Source organism: Phacochoerus africanus, chromosome 5 (genome assembly GCF_016906955.1).
Source record: "Phacochoerus africanus isolate WHEZ1 chromosome 5, ROS_Pafr_v1, whole genome shotgun sequence".
NCBI lineage: Eukaryota > Metazoa > Chordata > Mammalia > Artiodactyla > Suidae > Phacochoerus > Phacochoerus africanus.
This window is the reverse complement of record NC_062548.1, coordinates 55,587,619-55,612,517: the sequence shown is the minus strand read 5'-3', so window position 1 is coordinate 55,612,517 and position 24,899 is coordinate 55,587,619. Positions and strand designations below refer to the sequence as shown.

The following is a 24,899-nucleotide window of genomic DNA, read 5'->3' as shown; positions in this document are numbered from 1 at the left end:
CAAATGTCCATCGACAGATGATTGGATTTGGAAGAGGTGGTATATATACACAATGGAATACTACTCAGCCATAAAAAAGAATGACATAATGCCATTGGCAGCAACATGGATGGAGCTAGAGAATCTCATACTGAGTGAAATGAGCCAGAAAGACAAAGACAAATACCATATGATATCACTTATAACTGGAATCTAATATCCAGCACAAATGAACATCTCCTCAGAAAAGAAAATCATGGACTTGGAGAAAAGACTTGTGGCTGCCTGATGGGAGGGGGAGGGGGAGGGAGTGGGAGGGATGGGGAGCTTGGGCTTATCAGACACAACTTAGAATAGATTTACAAGGAGATCCTGCTGAATAGCATTGAGAACTTTGTCTAGATACTCATGTTGCAACAGAAGAAAGGCTGGGGGGAAAATGTAATTGTAATGTATACATGTAAGGATAACCTGACCCCCTTGCTGTACAGTGGGGAAAAAAAAAAAACAAAAAAAACAAAAAAACAAAACTACCATGAGGATACCACCTCACACCAGTCAGAATGGCCATCATTAATAAGTCCACAAATAAAAAATGCTGGAGAGGGTATGGAAAAAAGGGAACCCTCCTGCACTGTTGGTGGGAATGTAAGCTGGTATAACCACTATGGAGGTACCTTAGGAAACTATACATATGACCCAGCAATCCCACTCTTGGGCATATATACAGACAAAATTCTCCTTAAAAAAGACACGTGCACCCGCATGTTCATTGCAGCACTATTCACAATAGCCAAGACATAGAAACAACCCAAATGTCCATTGATATTCCAATGATTAGGACGATGTGCCATATATACACAATGGAATACTACTCATCCATAAAAAGAACAAAATAATGCCATTTACAGCAACACGGATGGAACTATAGACTCTTATCCTTAATGAAGTAAGACAGAAAAAGACAAATACCATATGATATCATTTATATCTGGAATATAATATATGGCACAAAGGAACCTTTCCACAGAAAAGAAAATCATGGACTTGGAGAATAGACTTGTAGTTGCTAAGGGGGAAGGGGAGGGAGTTGGAGGGACTGGGAGCTTGGGGTAAATTGATGCAGAATGTTGCTTTCGGGATGGATTACCAATGGGATCCTGCTGTGTAGCACCGGGAATTCTAGTCACTTAGGATGGAACACGTAATTTGAGAAAAAAGAATGTGTACAGGTAAGTGTAACTGGGTCACCATGCTGTACAGTAGGAAAAAAAATATATATGTAAATGAATGATTAAAAAATAAAATAAAAATATACCTAGGACTAAAACCAATGAATTTAACAGTTTTAAATATAACGAAAATAATAGCATGACTCTTCTTTGTGCCCTTGTTGACTGATCATTATTTTGAATAAATTCATGAAGTACTGATATAATAAATATATGTGCAGTAGTAAATTGTTATAGTATGTTAATATGTTATCATTTGCTCAACCATTTCTCTCTTTTTTGACCTTTTGCTATGAACATTTTTGTAAAAATTACTTGTTTTGCCCTTTGAATTGCAGAAAATTCTGGGTTTTTTTGCTTTTTATTTTTGAACAGCCTGGGGTTCGCACCACTCCTCAAGTTGTGTTACAAAGGCCTGGTTCCGAGGCTGTGGATCAGCGGATCACTGAATATTTTGGGTGATCTGCATGGTGATAGTACCTGTCAGCAGGGATCAGTTTTAGGAACATCATCTTTTCATGCTGGTTTGTTTATCAGTGTTTATGCAGATCTGTCAATATTTTGTTTTATTTTGCTGTAATTATTGAATATAAATGAGTAGCAATGGGAAAAATGATGGTGAGCTTTTTTTTACCACTGTAGTAAAATATATATAACATAAATTGACCATTTTAACCATTTAAAGTGTCTAATTCAGTGATTTAAGTACGTTCCTGGAGTTCCTGTTGCAGCTCAGCAGTAATGAACCGGACCAGGATCCATGAGGACACAGGGTCAATCCCTGGCCTCGCTCGCTCAGTGGGTTAAGGACCCGGCATTGCCATAAGCTGTAGTGTAGGTCACAGACGCAGCTTGGATCTGGCATTGCTGTGGCTGTGGTGTAGGCTGGCAGGTGAAGCTCCGATTCAACCCCTCACCTAGGAACCTCCATATGCCACGAGTGCAGCCCTAAAAAAAAAAAGAAAGAAAAAGTACATTCATGATGTTGTGACACCATCACCACCATCCATTTCTAAAACTTTTTCATCTTCTCAAGCAGAAACTCTCCCCGTTAAACAACAATCCCCACCACCCCTCTCCCATTCCCTGGGAACCTCTAGTCTATTTTCTGTCTCCATAAATTTGACTGCTTTCGATATTTTATGGAGGTAGAATTATGTCATATTTACTCTCTTGTGCTTGGGAAAAGTAAAGATTTTACTTTTATGGTATAGTTCTTCCAGTCTTTATGGAATCGAGGTAAAGGTGAAAATCACCAGCAGTGATAAAAGCATCAACCTTTGGTGTAATCTGCTTAAACCAGCTGGCTGTGCCTTCCTTTGGGAAATAAATGAGAAAAATTAAAGTTGAAAGAAGACAAAATTTGGAAGTAGGGAAAGGAGAACTGTGATCAAAGGTGAGATGTACGATTTTTAGTTTCCATCGTTTTGGTGGATTACATGCATATCTGATGCTTTTCCACTGTGTGTCTGTCCGTAACTGTGGGGCAAATTTCCCAGAATCCCTAGAGAAGAGCCAGATGACAGGAACGGCGAAGTGTCCCTGGTGTAGTAAGTGTCCTGCTCAATCCATTGGCACAGTGTTAGCAGGGGCGGAGAGTCGCGGTGTTCAACACTGTCCTCTCAAAACGCTCAGCGCTATCATTGGAAAGTGCACCTGTTTCTTCATATTCTTGACCACGTCCACTGTTACTGCTTCCCACTAATTCAGGGGAAACTCACCCTGTGGATGACAAGGCCAAGACTCATCCCCACCTCCCATGGACCACACTTGGGTCCACACCAGTGAGGTTTGCCTGTGCTGTTCCCTCTGCGAGGAACACCCTCCACTGGTCTTGGCTTCAACCGTTTCTCTTCCTCTTCATTTCTCAGATAGAACTTAATTTCCTTAAGGAGCCCCTCCTCCACCAGGCAGATAAGATTACAGGGCCTTAGGGACCTTCCAAAAGTGACCTTATTTACATAACAAAGGACACTTAGGCGATGCCAAGGGCTTCCAGTGCTCTCTGTCTAGAACTGAGTGTCAAAGACCAAAAATATATTCTGGAGTTCCCATCGTGGCTCAGTGGTTAAGTAATCTGACTAGGAACCATGTGGTTGAGGGTTCGATCCCTGGCCTTGCTCAGTGGGTTAAGGGTCCAGCGTTGCCGTGAGCTGTAGTATAGATCACAGATGCGGCTCTGATGCCGCGTTGCTATGGCTCTGGTGTAGGCTGGCGGCTACAGCTCAGATTGGATCCCTAGCCTGGGAACCTCCATATACCACGGAGAGGCCCTAGAAAAGGTAAAAGGACCAAAAAAAAAAATGTATTTCTTAATACAGATCACGGTGTCACAATACTCATAAAGGATCCTGATCTCTGCTTTTCTCTTTTGCCCTGTCTTTGTTCTTTTATTCATTTTTTCTTTTTTAAATTTTTTGGTCACACCCACAGCATGTGCACGTTCCCAGGCCAGGGATCAAACCTGTGCCATAGCAGTGACCCAAGCCACAGGAGTGACAAAGCCAGATCCTTAATCACTAGGCCACCAGGGAACTCCTGTCCTGTCTTTGGTTTTAATTTCAGCATAATACTAGCTTCATAAGATGAATTGGGAAATGTTTCCTCCTCTTCTGTTTTTTGGGAGAGAGTGTAGAGATTTGATGTTTTGAGGAATTCACTGGGAAAACTTCTGGTCTAGAGATTTCTTTTTTGATGATTTTTAAGTTACAGATTCAGTGTATTTTCTGGGGCTATTCAAATTATCTCCGTTTTGGGTAAGTCATGGTCATTTTTGTTTTTCAAGGAATGGGTCCATTTCATCTAAGGTGCCATTTGTGTGTGGGGCTGTCCATCCTCTTCCCTCACCATCCTTTTGATGTTGGCAGAATCTGTTGGTTCCCCTTTTAAATTCCCAATATTGGTAATTTTTGTCTTCTGTGAAGACTCTTGACATTCTTGCTAGATGTTTGTTGATTTTATCTATCTTTAAGAAGATCCAGATTTTTATGTCATTGATTTTTTTTTAATTTTTCTGTTTTCAATTTTCCTGATTTCTGCTCTGTCTTGACAATTTCCTTCTGTGTGTTTACTTTGGGTTTTTTGCTCTTCTTTTTCTAGCTTCTTGAAGAGGAAGGTTAGATCATTGATCTTTTCTTCTTGCCTAATGAATGCTTTTATTGAAGCATTCATTAGAATGCTCTCAGCACTATCTCAGCTGTGTCCCACCTTTTGATATGTTGTATTTTCATATTCATTCAGTCCAAGTTTGTGGTTTCCCTTACGACTCCCTTTTTGACCCGTGGACTTTTTTGTTTGAATAGTATTATTGAGATGTAAGTTACATAGGCTGTATTTCACCCATTTAAAGTATGCAATTTGATGATCTTCAGTATCTTCACAGTTGTGCAACCATCACTACAACCAAATTTAGAACATTTTCAGCACTCCCAAAAGAAATCACGTATGTTTCAGCTATGGCTATGCAATTTCCTCATCCTGCTGCACCCCAAGGAAATCCCTGGTCTACCTTCTGTCTTTATAGATTTGCCTATTTTTGGACACTTCCTATCAATGGAATCATACAGAATTTGTTTTTTGTGACTGCTTTCTTTCATTTAGCACATTTTCAGGGTTCATCCATGTAAGAAATGTGGTAATAGGCCATCCTTTTTTATGGCCAAGTAGTATTCCACTGTATGTTTTTTTTTTTTTTTAACCACATTTTGTTTATCCATTTATCAGCTGGTGGGCATTTGGGTTATTTTCACCTCTTGGCTATTATGAATAATGCTGCCATGGACATTTGTATACAAGCTGTTCTGTGGCCAGGTTTTCATATCTTTGTGGTATATACCAGGGTGAAATTTCTTGATCAAATGATAAGTCTTTGTTAAGCTTTTTGTGGACCTGCCAGACTGATTCCCAGAATGGCTGCACAATTTGCATTTCTAACCAGCATGTGAGGGTTCTGATTTCTCTGCATCTAAAAAAACATTTATTATTATCTTTTTTTTTTTTTTAATTACAGCCACCCTAGTGGATGTGAAGACCCATAGCTTATTTAGAAGTGTGTTGTTGGGTCTTCAAGTTTAGAGTTTTTTTTTGGTTTTTTTTTTTTTTTTGGTCTTTCTATGGCCACACCTCCAGCATATGGAGGTTCCCAGGCTAGGGGTTAAATCCCAGCTGCAGCTGCCGGCCTACACCACAGCCACAGAACCACCAGATCCAAGCCACATCTGAGACCTACACTAGAGCTCATGGCAACTCAGGATCCTTAACCAACTGATGGAAGCCAGGGATCAAACCTGTGTCCTCATGGATGCTGGTCAGATACATTTCCCCTGAGCCAGGACGGGAATTCCAAGATTTTCCTGTTTTATCTGTGTTATTGATTTCCAGTTTGACTTCCTTGTGATCAGAGAATATACCCTGTATGATCCCAGTTCTTTTGAGTTTGCTGAGGTTTGTTGTCAAGGCTCAGGATATATTCTATCTTGGTATGTGTTTCTGTGTATTCTTACAAAGAGCATATATTTTGCTCTTACTGGTTGGGATTTTCTATAGAATTAGATCCTGTGGGTTGATGATTTATTTATTTTACCACTTATTGAGAGAGGGGATATGGATGTTTTTATCTATAGTTACATATTTGCTTATTTCTCTTTTCAGTTCCATCAGGTTTTGTTTTGTATATTTTATAGTTCTGTTGTTTGGGGCATACATATTTCGGCTTGCTGTATTTTCTCAGCAGATTAACCCTTTTAGGTTAGGTGATGTTTCCCCCCCCCATCTCTCATAATTTTTTTTTGCTCTGAAGCTTATGTTTTATAGTATTGGATATTCATATAGCCAATCCCACTGGATTAGTTTTTAAAAAATTATTTATTTATTTATTAAAGTATAGTTGATTTACAGTGTTGTGCCAGTTTCTGCTGTACAGCTTAGTGACCCAAGTCATACATATGTGTGTGTATATATATATATATATATATATATATATATATATATATACACATTCCTTTCTTTATACTATTTTCCCTCATATTCTATCTCAAGAGACTGGATATAGTTCCCTGTGTGTGTAGTAGGACCTCATTGCCCGTCTATTCCAAAAGTCATAGTTTGCATCTTCCAAACTCCCCATCCATCCCACACCTTCCCCCTGCCCCCTTGGCAAGAACAAGTCTGTTCTCTGTCTGTGATATTTTATTGATGTGACTTTTTCCATTCTTTAATTTTCAACCTTCCTGTATCCTTATATATGAAGTGAATTTTTTTCGATAATGTGTAGTTGGGTCATGCTTTTTAATTGATTCTACTAGGAACTGTCTTTTAATTGATGCATTTAGACAATTTACATTTTTCATAACTATTGATGTGTTTGATGTGTTTAGATTTAAATCTTCACTTTTTGTTTTGTCTTTGTTCTCTGTTTTACACTTCTCTGTTTTCTTTTCCTGTCTTCCTGTGGGTTATTTTTAGAACTCCATTTTCATGTATCAATAGTGTTTTTGAGGGTAACTCTTTGTACGGCTGTTTTAGTTGTTCCTTCAGGCATTACATCATATATATATATATATATATGATTTCATATATATATATATGATTTTATATATATATATGATTTTATTTATATATATATATGATTTTATATATATATATATATAGACACACAGACACACACATGAGTAATAGCTGTTTTCTTGTGTAGTCATTTACCGGTGTGAGAGAAGTATAGAAACCTTTCCTCCTTTTATGTTTTTAAAATCTCCCCCACCTTATAATATATATTTTCTCCATATACATCGTGAACCACATCTAAGAGTACTATAATTTTGGCTTCAGTGGCCAAGCTTAATTTAGAAAATTCAGGGGGAGGAAGAAAATGTATTGAATTTGTACATTTATTTTTACCCTTTCTGCTTTTCTTTCTTAATTCTCAGGTTGTCACCTGCACTTCTTACTGGCGTTTATTATAAATTGCAGCTCTCGTGGTGCCTTCCTTGGGTTTGATGATTTGCTAGAACAGCTCACAGAACTCAGGGAAACACTTTCTTATATTTGCTGGTTTACTATATAATGAAGCATACAGATGAACAGCTAGAGAGAGAGACATAGAACAAGGTCTGGGAGGGTCTTGAGTGCAGGAGCTTCTGTCCCTGTGGAGCTGGCATGTACCACCCTCCCAGTGGGTTGATTTGTTCATCAGCCCAGGAGCCCTCAGGACCCCATAGTTCAGGGATTTTTACAGAGGCTTCAGCATACTGGTACGATCAATTAGTAACACTATCTCCGGTTTCTCCTGACTGCCCGGGGAGGAGGAAGGGCAGAGCTGAAAGTTCCGGGCTTCTACTCTAAGTTTGTCTCTCTGTGACCAGCCTCCATACTGAATCTATCCAGCAGCCCACCAAGAGCTGGCTCATTAGAACAAAAGATGCTCCTGTGACCCAGGAAATTCCAAGGAATGTAAGAGCTCTGTGTCAGAAACTACAGTCAAAGACCAGAGGGTAGAACAAAAGATGATCTTAGCACCCTTAGCAAGTTACTAAGGTTTTTAAGAGCTCTGTCCAGGAGCTGGGGCTGAAGAAGAAAATAGCTATGTGTATGTATGTATATATATATATTAGTTATATAGTTATATATATATATATAGTATCTCAGTTTCACACTCACATCCCTCATCCAGGCCCACAACACATTCTGTTGGAACAACTCTCAAAATATATCCAGCATCCCACCTCCTCTCGTACTCACCACGTGGGTTCATGAACGCAGCCATCATCTTTCCTGTGTTACTGGAAGACTTTACAAAATTTTTTGATTAAGGTATAGTTGATTTACAATATAGTTGTGGGCTGTAAGTTGTACAATATAGTTGTATAGTTGATTTCTTTATATTCTTTTCTATCACAGTCTATCCCAGGAGATTGGATATAATTCCATGTGCCATAAGTAGGACGTTGTTTTTTTTTACTCTATTTTATTTTATTTTTTATTTTAATTTTATTTTTTAATTGTTATTTCCCCAATGCAATTTTTTTCTACTGTATTTTTAATTAATTAATTAATTTATTTATTTATTTTGCATTTTAGAGCCACACCCGCGGTATATGGAGGTTCCCAGGCTAGGGGTCTAATTGGAGCTACAGCTGCCGGCCTACACCACAGCCACAGCAACTCGGGATCCGAGCCTCGTCTGCGACCTACACCACAGCTCATGGCAACGCCAGATCCTTAACCACTATTTTTAAAAACAAATATTTGCTTGCTATGTGAATTGATATACATACAGTCAGCTTTTTTTAAGCTTGAATGAAGGTATTTTTCTCAAAAACCAGTTTAATGTATTCCATATTTACCTTTTTTTCTCCAGCCAAAGAGGCATGACTTGGATTAGAATATTCTTTACTTTATATCCAGTGTTGCCCAGAGTTGCTTCGAGAAGGACCAGCCAGGAAAGCTAGTTCTGGGTCTGGCAGCCACAGTGGTTGCCCTCACTGACCTTGTTCCCAAGGGTTCTTGTCCCCTACTTAACAAGGGCTTAGCAAATATTTCTGGACCTAACAATATCATTATTTTTTACGCTCTTTTAGAATATGGAGCGTGAGTTAGAACACGTGTATTTATCTTCACCGCCAGTGAGTTCTTCTGCCTGAAGGCATGTCTCTCTTCTCACCTCTGCAGATTTTCACTTTCCCTTGTGGTTGTGCTAATGGTGAGGTAGAACTGTATTATTTCTGGAAACATTTTGTGTGGTTTTTGTTGGTGGTGGTAGGAGTGGGGGTGGGTTACTGGGATTCAAATTTTTACATTGTTGCCCTTTTGTAGCTCCTGCTCTCTGGAAGCTTCCTGTGTTCCTGCTCCCTTTGCTCTCTTTCCAGTATTTATCTAATGGCCTATTTCATGTATAATGAGAAAATGCAGTGAATTATTTGCATTGCAGTCTGTTATGCCTAGACCTTTAGTTTTTAAACTCAGTTCATTTCCACATCTATATGCAGAGAGAAATTAAGTTAGATTCCTTTCACTTAGAAAACAGCAAAAAACTCACAGACATAGAAAAGATACTTATGGTTACCAAAGGGGACAGGTGGCGGGGGGGAGGGATAAATTAGGAGTTTGATATTAGAAGATACACACTACTCTATCTGAAATAGATAACTGGGAGTTCTGGACATGGCTCAGCAGAAATGAATCTGACTAGCATCCATGAGGATGCAGGTTTGAACCCTGGACTCACCTAGTTGGTTAAGGATCTGGCATTACTGGGGCTGTGGTGTAGGTCATAGATAAGGCTCAGATCTGGTGTTGCTGTGGCTGAGGTGTAGGCCAGCAGCTGTAGCTCTGATGAGACCCCTAGCCTGGGAACCTCCATATGCCGTGGGTGTGGTCCTAAAAAAAAGACCAAAAAAATCAAAAAGTAAATAAAATAAAATAGATAACCAACAAGGTCCCACTGTCTAGAAGACTCTATTCAATATCTTGTAATAAACCATAATGGAAAAGAATATGAAAAGGAATACTTTTCATTATTTTGCTATATACCAGCAACTAATACAACATTGTAAATCAGCTATATTTCAATAAAAATTAAAAAATTTTTAAAAAGATAGATTCACTCCAAGAGAGGAAAGTCTTTGTATTTTATATGAGAGCCTAATCTTGTTCCCTTCCCCACCAAATGAATTTCTGTTGCAAGTAAAATAAAATAAACTTTAAAGCATCCATCCTTACAGCAATTTATGTGCTGGTAATAAAAAGTGAATGACACAGAGTTCCCGTTGTGGCTCAGCGAGTTAAGGATTCAACTCTGTGAGGACTCAGGTTCGATCCCTGGCCTTGCTCAGTGGTAAGGATGCAGCCTTGCTGCAAACTACAGCATAGGTCACAGATGTGGCTGGATCCACTGTTGCTATTGTCGTTGTGGTGCAGTGAGTTAAGAATCCAGTGTTGCCGAGAGTTGTGGTGTAGATCACAGATGCAGCTCAGATTTGGTGTTGCTGTGGCTGTGGCCTAGGCCAGCAGCTGCAGCTCTGATTTGACTCCTAGCCTTAGAACTTCCATATGCCGCAGATGTGGCCCTGAAAAAAAAAAAAAAAAGTGAATGACACAAGTATAGTGCCTTAAGCAGTCTAAATAGAAATTAGCAGGAAATACAAAGTACAAACTAAACCTGGGTAGGTAAACCATTGCCTGGGGTCCAGGAGGACTCCTAGCATGGTTGTATGTGGTCTGTGGGGCAAGAATGGTTTGACATTTTTAAATGGTGAAATAAAATCAAAACAAGATTGATATTTGGTGACATATAAAATTGTATTCTAGTTTCAGAGCCCGTAAATAAACTTCCCTTGGAACACACTCACACCCATGCATTTAAGAATTATCTCTGGGAGTTCCCGTCATGGCTCAGCAGAAACGCATCTGACTAGCATCCAGGAGGACGCAGGTTCAATCCCTGGCCTCACTCAGTAGGTTAAGGATCTGGTGTTGCTGTGAGCTGTGGTGTAGGTCACAGATGTGTCTAGGATCCCAAGTTGCTGTGGCTGTGGTGTAGGCCGGCAGCTGTAGCTCCAATTAGACCCCTAGCCTGGGAACCTCCATATACTGCGGGTGCAGCCCTCAAAAGACAAAAGACAAAAAAAAAAAAGAGGTGAAAATTACTGTCTTGCTTACTCCTGAGAGTTTTGATTTTTTTAATTTATTTTATTTATCTTTTATTTTGTTTTTGGCCACTCCTGTAGTGGTGGCATATGGAAGTTCCTGGGCTGGGGATCAAACCTGAGCCACAGCAGCGGCCTGGGTCACTGCATGACAATGCCTGATCCTTAACCTGCTGAGCCATGGGGGAACTCCCTCCTTAGGGTTTTTTATGAGTATGAAACGAGATGTGACATCTGAAAATGTGCTGAGACTCAAGATCTTGCTTCAAGTATAAAATTGCCTTGTCTTGTTTAAGAACACTTAATTGGAATTTAGATGAAAGCCAACTCTTTAGATACTGTGTTTCTGTAGCATTCTACTTCTTTCTTTTTTGGTCTTTTTAGGGCTGCACCCACCGCATATGGAGGTTCCCAGGCTAGAGGTCCAGTCAGAGCTACAGTTGCCGGCCACAGCTGCAGCAACAAGGATCTGAGCCTCATCTTCAACCTACACCACAGCTCACAGCTATGCCAGATCCTTAACCCACTGAGCAAGGCCCGGGATCGAATCTGCGTCCTCATGGATGCTAGTGAGATTCGTTTCTGCCTGCCCACAACAGGGACTCCCACTACTTCTGATTTAAATCCAAAAGTGTACCTGAATCCGCTCTGTGAATAGTTTCAAGGGGAATCTCTGACTTTTGCTTCCTAATCTTTAAAGCCAGTTGAGAGCCAATTATGCTGACCTGGGAGATTTTGAAACTGGACCTATTGGATTTGTCAGAGAGAATCAGTTTGCCTTCTCCCTCATTCCTACATAACCTAAGGTTTGTGTCTGTTTGTCCTTTGCCAGGCTTCCATCTGTATCACAAGTTGCCCACCATAGTCCCTGAGAGCTGCCTTCTCATCATGGTTGGCCTGCTGCTTGGGGGGATTATTTTTGGGGTGGATGAGAAGTCCCCCCCGGCCATGAAGACAGATGTGTTCTTCCTGTACCTCCTCCCCCCCATTGTGCTGGATGCGGGCTATTTCATGCCTACCCGCCCATTCTTTGAAAACATTGGCACCATCTTCTGGTACGCCGTGGTGGGGACGCTCTGGAATTCCATCGGCATCGGGGTGTCTCTGTTCGGGATCTGCCAGATTGAAGCCTTTGGCCTGAGCGACATCACTTTGCTGGAGAATCTGCTCTTCGGCAGCTTAATCTCCGCAGTGGACCCGGTGGCCGTGCTCGCCGTCTTCGAGAACATCCACGTCAATGAGCAGCTCTACATCCTGGTCTTTGGGGAGTCCCTGCTGAACGACGCCGTGACAGTGGTGAGTAACACATTCATGCAACATCACCTCCAGGGATGGGGCTACCCCCACCGAGGCCAGGGGGAGACCCTGCGAGCAGAGCATGCACCTGTGCATGGTCCCCAGCCCTGAACTGCCAAGGGCAATGCCAGGTGTAACGCTCTTTTCTCGATTTCTTAAAAGGCCCAGCAAATTTATTTGTCATGTATTTATAATTCTACAATGGGCCCTCCTCTTCATTTTGCCTGGATCATGCCAGCTGCATGGCTGGTCCCTCTTGCATAGCTCTGCTGCTGCCAGAGGAGCATCATGTGGAACTGTGACCTGGTCACCTCTCTAGCAGCTTCATTAGTGAGGGTCTTTGATCAGAAATGATGATCTCAGTCTCTGACATGAATAAGGCAAGTGCTATGATACTGCCATTCTCCCTCTAGGGATGGTGTATTTTTTTATTTCCTGGTTTGAGGAAGATTTTTCATCATGCCACTCACTTCCTGTTTCGACTCAGCCAGCAGATTCTGAGTCCTCGCCATTTTCCCATAAGTGGATTTTTATTCAGAAAAAGAAAATTATTTTTAATCCTCACCACTTGACACATAATTAGAATCTGAGGCTGCTGTGAGCTTGCCCTTGGCAGGAATTGCCTGCCTCCTGATCTCAGGTAAGAAGCTGCTCCCTTCATCAGAGGAATGCGCAGCCCTCCTCCACCTGTCAAGGATGCTCAAGTGACCCTACATTGGTTAACTAGTCAGGGAGCATCGGTGATGCTGTTTTACAATAACCAGGATTCTGCATAGTGGTGGTGATGGGAATGATAGCCATCCACCTTTTGTGAATGTTTACCTTGTACTCGTATTTTTTTTTTTTTTTTGTCTTTTTAGGGCCACACCCGCAGCATATGGAGGTTCCCAGGCTAGGGGTCAAATAGAGCTGTAGGCCAGCCTACACCACAGCCACAGCAACATGGGTTCCGAGCTGCATCTGTGACCTACACCACAGCTCACAGTAATGCCGGATTCTTAACCCACTGAGCGAGGCCAGGATTCAAACCTACATCCTCATGGATCCTAGTCAGATTCATTTCTGCTGAGCCATAATGGGAACTCCCTTGTGTTCGGATTTTTTGCCACAGTCTATGATATATGTGTTCTTAACATTTCGTGGATAAGAAAATTGAGGGAAATATCAAGTAAAGTGTATTTAACTAAAGTACTTTATATTGTTCCCTCCATTAGTCCCTGTAATTAAAAGGTTATTCCTTATTCATTAAAAAGTCAACATAGGGGAGTTCCCATAATGGGTTAAGAATCTGACTTGCAGCAGCTCAGGTCACTGTGGAGAGTTCAATCCCTGGCCCAGTGCAGCGAGTTAAAGAATCCAGCATTGCTGCCGCAGTAGCTGTGGTATTGGTTGCAGCTACAGTTCTGATTCAGCCCCTGGCCTGGGAACGTTCATATGCCAAGGGTGCAGCCATAAAAAATAATAATAATAAATAAAATAAAAGTCAGCATAGAAACCACCACAGGCTGTTGGCCTGTGTTCAGGTCCCTGAACTGAATAAATATCATCTATAAGGATGTCCATTAACCCCATGTGGATATGACTACATTAAAAAAAATGGGTTACTGGCAATGAAATCCCATTTTTTTTAGAAGAGCTAAGAGCTATTTTAAGACAACGAAGTTACTTAAGTAACAAAATCCACTTCATTTATTCCATTATTCATTAACAGTGATTAGTCATTAACTCACCAGTATTAAATTTCAACAGGGAAACTGCCGTAACAATGAAGGTGTTTTATAACTCATTCTAATTTCTGGAGGCATCACGTTTTCCATTGTGACTAATGTTTGCTATATATATCTTTACCTTGGTTGAAGGAGACTGTGAAACTTTCATTGTGGCAAGCTTGCATCTATATTTCTATATTTAAGGTATAGGAAACTTTATAGTTAAATAGTAACACCCTGCTGCATTCCTTCTAGGGCAGGGTGGCAGTGTCAGGTCAGTTTCAGAAGGACCTGCTGTGTCTTTACACTGCTGTCCCTTTTCTGAGGTTTCTCATTCATTCACCTCATCCATTCTTTGATTGTGTCAAGAGTCAGAGCTCAGCAAACTCTCTGGCTAAACTACTGGGCTTTTAATTTTTTTTAATTTATTTTTTATGTTCTTGTAGCAGAGTTGATTCACAAGCTTGCATTAATTTCTGCTGTACAGCAAGGTGATTCAGTTATGCGTGTACACACATCCCGATCTAGAGCATGGTTTAAAGTGTGCAAAGACCCAGGCCTTCCAGAGACATATGCTCTGCTTCCTGCCAAGAGGCACGAAGCCATCAAATGTGGTCTGATGGGCAGAGAGGGAGAGCTGACCTAGAACAGGTAGTGGGCCAGCTTGAGGGCCTGCCCTTCCAGAGCAGGAAGGAGGCAAGGACGTAGAAAGGGTATAGCTGCTCTTAGAGCTGGCAGCCCTTGCTGTAAGGACAAAGCCTCTAAGTCAGAAGGAATGACATGCTTTCAGATGAAAGGGCCACTGTTAGTAGATTATTTACCCAGGGCTGAAAACCACCGCCCCTCAAAGCCACCCCGACAGATATCGGGCGGGGGCTTTGCCCACCTCACACCAAAGCATCAACCACCATGTATCTCCTTCATGGCACTGGCTGAATTGTGGGCTGAATTGGCCAGGTGTTAGGAATGATTGGAGCAATGGTGTCAGAAATTATAGTTTTGGAAGTTCCCATTGTGATCAGTGGGTTAAGAACCCAGCTAGTATCCATGAGCATGCGGGTTCAATCCCTGGCCTCGCTCCGTGGGTTAGGGATCCGGTGTTGCTATGAGCTGTGGTGTAGGTCGCAGACCCTGCTCAGATCTGGTGCATTGCTGTGGCTGTGGTGTAGGCCGGCAGCTGTAGCTCTGATTCGACTTCTAGCCTGGAAACTTCCATGTGAGGTAGGTGCGGTCCTAAAAAGAAAAAAATATGTAATTTTTCCTTCTTCTTGGGTGCCCTCAAAGAATAGAATTAGAGATGTTTTATAGCACATTCTCTGATTCATTCATCTAGTCTTATCTCTAGCAGAGGATTAAGGAACTCATGGATTAGGGGAAGGTACGAAAAACATAGACCATGCTGCATACAGTGGAAAGGAAGGTAGGGATTAAACAGAGAAAAAGTCAGGTTAAAAATGTAGTCTGAAGGATGAGTGGAATTGTAGGTCGGTGCAATTAACTCCCTCCCCAAATCATGGTAAACTCAGTATTATGCTTAGAAAATTTGAAGGGGAGAAAACCTACCATAAAAATGTCTCGCAGCAGTGAGAAATTGATAATCTGTAAATTGAAGTCCAACTCTTTGTTTGATTATCCGGGACCATGGCAGATTGCAATTAACTGGAGAAGTGAGATTCAAAAAATAATAATAAAGGTGAGGTTTTTAATAGGACTTTTGTGCTTTCCCTTTTACAAAATATTTTAGGAAAATCCTTCAAAATTCTTGCATGAGGCAAAGATGTTCAGGTTCTCAGTCATCTGAGAAGTCCTGCTATTTCCATAACAGTTGACAATCGAATGAGTTGGGCTCACACATTAATTTCCAGTATCATTTCTGCGACACATGAATGCAACCACTGAATATTGTAGCACATTTTCCAAGAACACTTAAAGAATTTCCTCAATCTACCCTAATTAGGCTTGGTTAAGGAGAGCTGGTTCACAAATGGCCCAGGTATTTTGTCCTGTGTCATGGAATGTAACTCAGGAAGCTGGAGGGTACCCAGGGACCAGTTGGTACTTAATATTGCTTTTGCAAATAGCAGAACAGATTTAAAATTCCCTATGCAAAAGTAATTGTCCTTTGTGTTTCGTATCAGAAAATGTGACGTGAAAACTATTTTTCTGCAACAGAGCTGTTCTGAAAAAGAACTCTGTATTGTCTGTATCCTTGCACCACGTGGTTTCACTGCATTCTTGCACATTTTATATCCAAGGACAAAACAGCTAATATCTAATTGTAATGTATGCAAGTCTTTTAAAAATAATAATAATGAGTAGAAGTATTTGAAAGTACTCAGCTGTCACATTAACCCATTATAGAATTAAGCAAACAGGCACCTCTGACTTTTCAGTTTTCTAAAAATACTGTTGTCAAGTTGAGGTCAACTTTGCACAGATCAACTAAAGACGTAATTATAGCTGCACCCATAATACATATACATATGCTATATATAAATTATAACTTCCACAGCCTTTTGATGTAGATTCCCTGGTGGTAAACTTAAAGGATTTACCTGGAATGAACTAACCATGGGGTTATAGCCAGTTGTAACTAAAAGAATTTTATCTTGTGCTGATCAGTAAGTATCAGGTTCAGTGTGCAGCAGGTGAGAGGTTATGGAAAGCTTTCTGGTTGTCAAGGCAACGTTTCTACCTAAGATATTTCCTCAGAATGTGGCCCCGGCATCCGAAGCAGTAGAATGATCAAATTGGAGTTTCTGCTAGTGTGCTGAAAGGGAAGAGCCTGTGACTCAGCTGGACTCTTTGCAAGACCTAAACAAGGAATATTAAACACAGAAAGTGCCTTGATAGATGTGATGGGTTGAGTTGCCAGGGAAATGACTTGGGAAAGATTTGGATATAGAAAGTTGTTCTTTAGGACGAGTAAGTACCTGGGCTTCTTGTAGAGGCCTCAGAAGTGTGCTGGGTTGGGTGAGGTGGGGGATGAGACAGGAGGAGAAGGTGGCATGGGTTCTGTGCTTGAGGAATGTCGCAGGAATGGGACAGTGGTGTATTTATTTTTTTTATTGAAGTATAGTTGATTTATAGTGTTGTGTTAATTTCTGCTACACAGAAAAGTGATTCAGTTTTATTTATATATATATTTATAAATACATATTACAAAATATATAATTTTATAAATTTTGTATTTTATAATCTTAAAATTTTTACAAAATATATAATTTTAAATAAAATTTATATATTTATAAAATATAATTTATAGATATTTGTATATAGTATGAAATACATAAATATATATATTCTTTTTAAAAATATTCTTTTCCACGATGGTTTATCAAAGGATACTGAACATGCTTCCCTGTGCTATATTGTCGGACCTTGTTGTTTATTCATTCAGTATATAATACCTCACATCTACTAACCCCAACCTCTCACTTCATCCTTCACTCCCACCCCACCCCCTTGGCAACCACAAGTCTGTTCTGTATGTCTCTGAGTCTGTTTCTGTTCTATAGATAGGTTCGTTTATATCATATTTTAGATTCCACACATAAGCAATATCATATGGTATTTGTGTTTCTCTTTCTCATTTACTTCACTTAGTATGATAATCTCTATTTTCGTCCATGTTGATATAAATGGCATTATTTCATTCCTTTTTATGGCTGAGTAATATTCCATTGAGTGTATATGTACCACATCATCTTTAGCGATCCCTCTGTTGATGGATGTTTAGGTTGCTTCCATGTCTCAGCTACAGTAAATAGTGCTTCAGTGAATATTGGGGTGCATATATCTTTTTGAATTAGAGTTTTTCCTGAAGAAGTAATTTCTAATTTTTCCAAGGAAATGAGGTTGTCATTCAAGAGGCAGCACCAATGACACCAGACAGCACACCACCAAATGCTGAGTGGTTTGGATGATCATCTGTGTTGCAGGAGGGCAGAGGGAAGGCGATTAGCAAGGGCTGTTGGAGCCTAGGGAAGCTGGAGAGGAACAGCTGAGCCATGGGAGATAAAGTTTCCCTCTGCTTAGGGGCTGGGTTTCTGCCAGGGGAAGCCAGGGGCAGTGATGAGTAAATATGGTGTGTTTTGTGACTTGATGATGAGACTCTCTCCTAAACTGAAGGGTGTTGTAAAGCATTAAAAAAAAAAAAAGTATCAGGTGTATCGAGCTGCCTTCCCCAAGTCAGGCAGCCAAAGATTTTAAATTTGAGAGTGAGGAATGGAACCACAGTATTTATTTGTTTATTTTTGGCTGCAGCATGAAACAGCTTGATGTGGGATCTCAGATCCCAGACCAGGGATTGAACCCGGGCCACAGCAGTGAGCCACTAGACCACCGGGGAACTCCCAATGGTGATGTTTAAAGGAAGCGAGTCTTTAGGGGCGTTAGAGGAGGGGGTGATGAGACTTGCTGGTCCAGGTTGTAGCTGGGCGATGGGAGTCTGGGGGCAGAGCCCAGAGCCAGAGTGGCCCAGGCAGACTGTCTGGGCAGGGCTTGCACTGGGAAGTCTGTCTCTCTCCCCAGGCAGCAGGTGACTGTCACCTTTTGGCCTCGGCTGTTAGGAGGCCAGGGGTAAATATAGCACATCTCTGATCTGCTCTCAGGAAGCAATTGTGGCCTGTTGATGCTGATGAAATCTGATGTGTTCAGCCGGCTCTGGGGGAAAGTAGGAAGTGGTGCTACTTGACACTAGTTCTTTTCTGGCAAATGACGATCCTTCAAGATATTTAAGTCCTTGGGCTTGTAAGCTGCTTTTTTCTTTTCTCACTCAGGTCATTTCTTGGTGGTCCAGTACTCCATGGCCTTGACTGTTCCATCAACAATCAGGGCAAGGGAAAAGCCCACTGATTTCTAAGTTATAATCCACTGTTTTTTGTTTTTCCAAAATGAATAGATGTTTATTGTCATCTACTAGGCAACGTGGAAGAAGCAAACCATAACACAGCGTGATCCTTAGCTACACGGAGTTTATGATCCAGTAGAAAAGAGGAAAAAGTTACCCGAAATCTGTAACGTGTAGGCTATAAAGGACCATAAGTGAGGTTGAGAAGATGAAATGGCTTTTTGCCAGGGCACGCTCTGGTTAGCAGAGTCTCTGACTCATTCTCCTGGTTGAAACTGAACTGACATGGAAGGTCAGGAGACCTGGATCCTGGTGTCGCCCTCAATGTTTTGTGTTCCCCGTGAACAGAGGGCTTCCGTTTCGAGTTGCTCAGACCCCACCCCCCAGGTGGGTGTATCCCGGGCTGTGCTCTGAGAGGCCTTCATCCCAGCGCCCCATCAGAAGGCTTTCCTGGAGGTTCCAGCTGCAAACCTCACAATGAAAAGAAGCAGGAGACGTGCCCGACTGGCATCTCCCTTGCTGGTCTTGTGCAAAAAAGAAGTGGTCCAGGAGTGAGCCACCACTTCCCATGTCGGGTGCTCGGTGGTCCTCGGAAACGTGTTTGAAAGCGTCCTGCCCCTCAGGTGTGAATGCCTGACATTTATGAGGACTTGAGGTGAAGATCGTGTATATTTTTCAGGAACCAAGCAAAAGTGCAGTCTTGTCATTTTAGAGGCATAAATATGTATGAAGATACAGCAGGTATACCCACAAACATATATACACACATGTGAGTTGCTGCCTCTTTGCTTTAAGAAAGTCTCACCAGGTCTTGTGTTTCACCAGAGGTGCATGTGTGGGTGGGGTGAGGAGGGGGTCTCAGAAGGAAGAAGCACCCCCACCCCCGGAGAAGACCTGTACCGATGGACAGGACACCTGTACCGATGGACAGGTCATGGTATGACCAACAGGGCCTTAAAGGTCACTAAATCCACAGCTAAGACTGACAAGCTTCCTCTGTGACATACTCCTTCCCCAGCCTTGATTACACAATCGGGTTGTGCTGGAGGGCAGCCGAGCCTTTTAAAATAATCTTTGAGGCTGGATCTAGAAAATGTTTTGGGAATAAGTTATATACATTCGAAATCTCTCTTATGTGTAGAAATAATTTTCCTGAACTCACACGTCCATCAAAGCTTTGTGTTTAAAGCTACTTAAATGCACTGTTTTTCTCCTCTCCCCTCCCCTACCCCCTTCCCTCCCCTCTCTTCGTTTTACTGCTGTACCTGTGTCATATGGAAGGAAGTCCCCAGGCCAGGGGTCAAATCAGAGCAGCAGCTCCTGGCCTATGCCACAGCCATAGCAACATCGCATCTGAGCTGCAGCTGCAACCTACACTGCAGCTGGTGGCAACTCGGGATGCTTAACCCACTGAGTGAGGCCAGGGATGGAACCTGCATCCTCCACAAGACAATGTCAGGTCCTTTACCCTCTGAGCCACACGGGAGCTCCTGCGCTGCTCAAATGTGAGATAAAGTGATGCCCTGATCCCTGCCACTGGTGGTCTGCTCAGGGGCACAGAAGACACATCCTCCTCAGGACGCAGGTGGATTCCTATGGCTGTGACGATGATGGGGGAATCAGCGGGTCCTGACGTGTACTCGTTTCTCCCCCAGGTCCTGTACAACCTGTTCAAGTCTTTCTGCCAGATGAAAACCATTGAGACAATTGACGTGTTTGCTGGGATCACCAACTTCTTTGTCGTGGGCATCGGTGGAGTGATGATCGGTGTCTTCCTGGGCTTCATCGCGGCGTTTACCACTCGCTTCACACACAACGTCCGCGTGATTGAGCCGCTCTTCGTCTTTCTGTACAGCTACTTGTCCTACATCACAGCTGAGATGTTCCACCTGTCGGGAATCATGGCGTGAGTACCTGAGCTTGGCTGAAAGCCCTCGATGGCCTTTCATGGAATTCATGCCTTCTCAAGGGACATGTGAATGTTGAATACGTTATGTGAAAGGGTAGGAATTCTTGACATGCTCTTAAGAAAAGTTAAAAGTAGATTTTCATTACTCTTTGTTTCAAAGAACTGAAAGGGTGCATCAGCCAGACACACACTAACATGATCCGGTGCGAACATTGGAAAACTACTTAAAAGTGACGTCTGGGGTCTTGTGAAATATGACAGTACAGTGTTGGGATTGATGGTCAGGTGCCAAGAATTTTCTGAGTTTGAGACCCATTCGGTGTTGTCAGGGCAACTATCTCACTGCAGCGAGGTTGCACCGCCCAGCCTGTGCCCGGCATTCTGGAATTGCCTATGTGTATTCATGTGAACAATGTTAGAAGTAGAAAACCTTCACTTTGTAGGATCAATTTAACCTGAAATCCTAGCTTTGCATCATTGAAAGCACCATTCAGTGACTAAGGCATGACATCATGGAACTTGAGTTTAGCTTTTTAAAGAAGGAGGCATGGTCATAAAGCAAGAAACAGGTGAAGCAAAATGTTTATTTATTAAAGACACAATTAGTGTGTCATTCCCTATTTGATTTGGAAGGGCGTTCTCGGAGTTCTCTGGCACAGGGGCTTAAGGATCCAGTGTTGTCCCCACTGTGGTTTGGGTCGATGCTGCAGCTCAGGTTCAGTCCCTGGCCTGGGGAACTTCCACAGGCCTTGGGCGTAGGCCCCACCCACCAAAGGAAGGCTGTTCTCTAAAAGGTCTACAAGTGGCTGAAGAACAGTAGCGTTTGGATCCAATTTTAGCTTTTGGAGGGTCACTGTGAAGGAGGCCACTTGTTGGGTGTGGATGTTTAATGGCTTCCAAAAATAAGCCCATTAAATTATGGTCACACCTTGTATAGGGCCAGTGAGAAATGCTCAGTGATGAAGGGCCTTTAAAAGTTTATATTTTGGAGTTCCCGTTGTGGCTCCAAAGTTAATGAACCTGACTAGTATCCATGAGGATGTAGGTTCCATCCCTAGCCTCGCTCAGTAAGGATCCCAGCGTTGCCATGAGCTGTGGTGTAGGGTCGCAGATGCAGCTCAGTTCTGGCATTGCTGTGGCTGTGGCATAGGCTGGCAGCTACAGCTGTGAGTCTACCCATAGCATGGGAACCTCCATATGCCACAGGTGTGGCCCTAAAAAAAAAAAAAGGTTTTTTATTTTGATAAATACTTACAGCTTAGTGCATGTGAGGCTCTCCTGGGGCCTGCCGTATATAGTCAGAGTTTTGGTGTTATAAATATAGGTCTACTTCTTGAAGTTTTCTCTTGCACCTTTATTTCAGTGATGCTTTGACAAAGAACCATTTTGTTTTCCACTCCATATCACCATTTTATTACAAAAGCTGATGGGTTTGTGGTGAAGGAAGCCATGCCCCTCTGCACGGGGGAGTGGAAGCCCTGGTAACGACAGCCATGCATTAGAAGGTGGTGTGGTTTTCCGTATCCCAGGGAACCTAAATGAAGCACCGTATTAACCCAGCCTGACCCAGTAATGAAATGTTCTGTGTCTTCCCAGTCGCTATTCACATCATTTGTATGACTTCCCAGTTTCCTCACTGTTCTCTGACTGGTGTCTTTGAAAGTGTCTGATCAGCCGGTGGCAAGGTCTCTGCAAAGACCATGGAGCTAGGGCTCTGGGTTGAGTTTTCCTGCTGCAGTGGTTGATTTAAGAAGCTTGAGTGTGTTTCGACCATGTGCCTATGTATAAGTTCTAGAACACCTGCAGAGTTATCTAAATATGTTTGTCAATTTGCCTGATGTTCAGAGGCAGAAACTGGGGTGGGAAGAAGTATTGGGTAGGGATGGAGTACTCGTGTGTCTCTGCTTAGAGACGTCTGGGGACTCAGAGTCCACAGAGCTTGGACGTCTTTGTGTGTCACATCCCCGACCTCCTGTGAAGACGGGATCATGGGCTTCCTTGCTCCAGGAGTTAGGACATCAGGGATGAATCGGGCCACATATTCCTGGTAAACAGCACAGGCAATTCCCTGCTGTGGTTTTTCGGTGGATGAAACACATCACCTTTGTCCTCGACTTTATTTATTTATTTATTTATTTTTGCTTTTTAGGGCCGCACCCACAGCATATGGAGGTTCCAGACTAGGGGTCCAATTGGAGCTTCAGCTGCTGGCCTACGCCGCAGCCACATCAATGCCAGATCTGAGCCGTGTCTGAGACCTACACCATAGCTCGTGGCAACGCCAGATCCTTAACCCACTGAGCGAGGCCAAGAATTGAACCTGCGACCTCCTGGTTCCTAGTCAGATTCGTTTCCACTGCGCCACAGCAGGAACTCCTGTCCTCCACCTTAAAGTGAACATTGATGGTACAACATTCCATCATACTATCAGAGCACAGAAAATTGCTTAATGACATTTAAATGAACATTGTGGCACACAATGCACTAAAATACTGTAAACCATTCAGCAACATACTCCAGGAGATCTGAACACTTTCGCATTTTACCACACATCCCAGGAATCCTGGGAGACCAAAGAAAGGGACAGATTTACATCAGAGTGTGTTTGCTCTCAGAAGTCACACCCTGTTTTCTAAAACCTGACCGTGCATGAGGTAGCTGTATGGGCTACATCACAGCTGTGCTTCCCGCCACCACCCCCCCACCCCGCCCCCACTCCCCATGGAAGGTGCCTTGTGTGCCCTTCCACACTGGAGGGGACATTGTCCCCTTACTGTCCTTACCTGGGGATGCTGGTCCAGGGGATCTGGTATAATGATATAATCAAACTCGCATGTCCATGTACATCTCTTTTATAGAACTCCTAATTTTTTTTTCCTATGTTTAACTTGTAATGAGCATGTAGAAATTCCTATCATCCTTCAGGCTGATGGCACCTTCTTTTACTGTTTATTTCAAGGCAGGTGTTGTTGGTCAATGGACGGGAAGGCACATTACTTCTGAGCATGCTCAGTAGATGCCCTTGTTGGGATATGAGAAGCAGGAGCTACAGGGACAGGAAGATCAGCAGAGGGGTTAGGCAGCCGGGGAGCCGAGGAAATGGTGAAAGCAGCTCTCTCTCAATTTGTACAATAGCGTGGAACGTGAAACCTGGGCTGCCCCAAGTTTGTCCTCCCCTCTTTCCCCCTTTTCCATCCTCCTCGCCTGCTCCCTTCCTCTTCCTAATGCTTTTCAGATCCCGCAGCCCCTTGTACTTCAACTTTGTCTTGGGTAGGCTCTTGGACAGTCAGTCCTAGAAGGAGATTATTTACTGATCAGGTAGTTCATACAAAAGTCTGATGAGAAAGAAACATCTTTCTGTAGAGCAGAAAGCAGGCCTGGATTCCAAGTGTGGTCAGCCTTGTCAGTAGGAAAGCACTGGCAGGATTCCAGCCTCTTCGTTTCTTTGGAAGGATGTTGGCCGCAGCCTACCTTGGGCAAACCTTACACCACAGCCACAGCAGTGCAGGATCCAAGCCGCATCTGCAACCTACACCAGGATCCTTAACCTACTGAGTGAGGCCAGGGGTCGAACCCGCGTCCTTATTGATGCTAGTCGGGTTCCTCAACTGCTGAGCCACCACGGGAACTCCTAGTGAACCTGTTTTCAGGAAGAACCTCGGGATGTAAGACCCCTAGTTACTCCCAGCCAGGGGTCTCTTTTCCCAAGAGCAGCTCACGGCCTTTGTGATGGGAACTCCTGTAGTGGGGGGAGGTGAGGCGTGAGAAGGCTCTGAGCATGCGTGGCTGTTGTGCTGGGTCAATCCCTTGCCATGCCAGGCTCTCAGAGTCAGAGCATCCTGTTTACATCAACCCTTTGCATCACGAACAGAAGGAAGGTAGAGTTTGGAGGGAAGGAGAGAGGGGACCACAACACAGCCTGCCATCTCAGCCCTGTGTCTCCTGCTCTGTTCACTGTCTCATTGTACCTTATGTTGCCTTGGCAAATAAAAGCTTTATTTTTGATAATCGTGTATGCCTTGATAGCTCTGGATGGTCAAGATGGACCTCTTTATTTTATTTTATTTTATTTTAACATATACTTGATTTACAGTGTTGTACCATTTTCTGTTGCACAGCAAAGTGACCTGTGTGTGTGTGTGTGTGTGTGTAGATATATATAGGTATATATATAATATATACCCTTTCTTCCGTCATGGTCTATCCCAGGAGATTGGATATAGTTCCCCGTGCTATACATCTACTAACTGCAAACTCCAGGTCCATCCCACTCCCTTCCCG

General features: G+C 42.7%; 1 protein-coding gene across 2 annotated transcripts in view; it reads left to right on the top strand.

The window, feature by feature from the left end:
- Window positions 1-24,899, top strand: part of SLC9A2 (solute carrier family 9 member A2) — a 96,242-nt gene that overhangs the window by 28,422 nt on the left and 42,921 nt on the right. The window contains exons 2-4 of one of the 2 annotated variants that reach the window (XM_047781330.1): window positions 7,879-8,018; window positions 11,685-12,148; window positions 20,365-20,615. In XM_047781330.1, the coding sequence (XP_047637286.1) occupies window positions 11,741-12,148; window positions 20,365-20,615 (659 nt within the window). In that variant the 5' untranslated portion in view covers window positions 7,879-8,018; window positions 11,685-11,740. The remainder of the gene's footprint in view (window positions 1-7,878; window positions 8,019-11,684; window positions 12,149-20,364; window positions 20,616-24,899) is intronic. The other variant, XM_047781329.1, reaches the window with a different exon arrangement.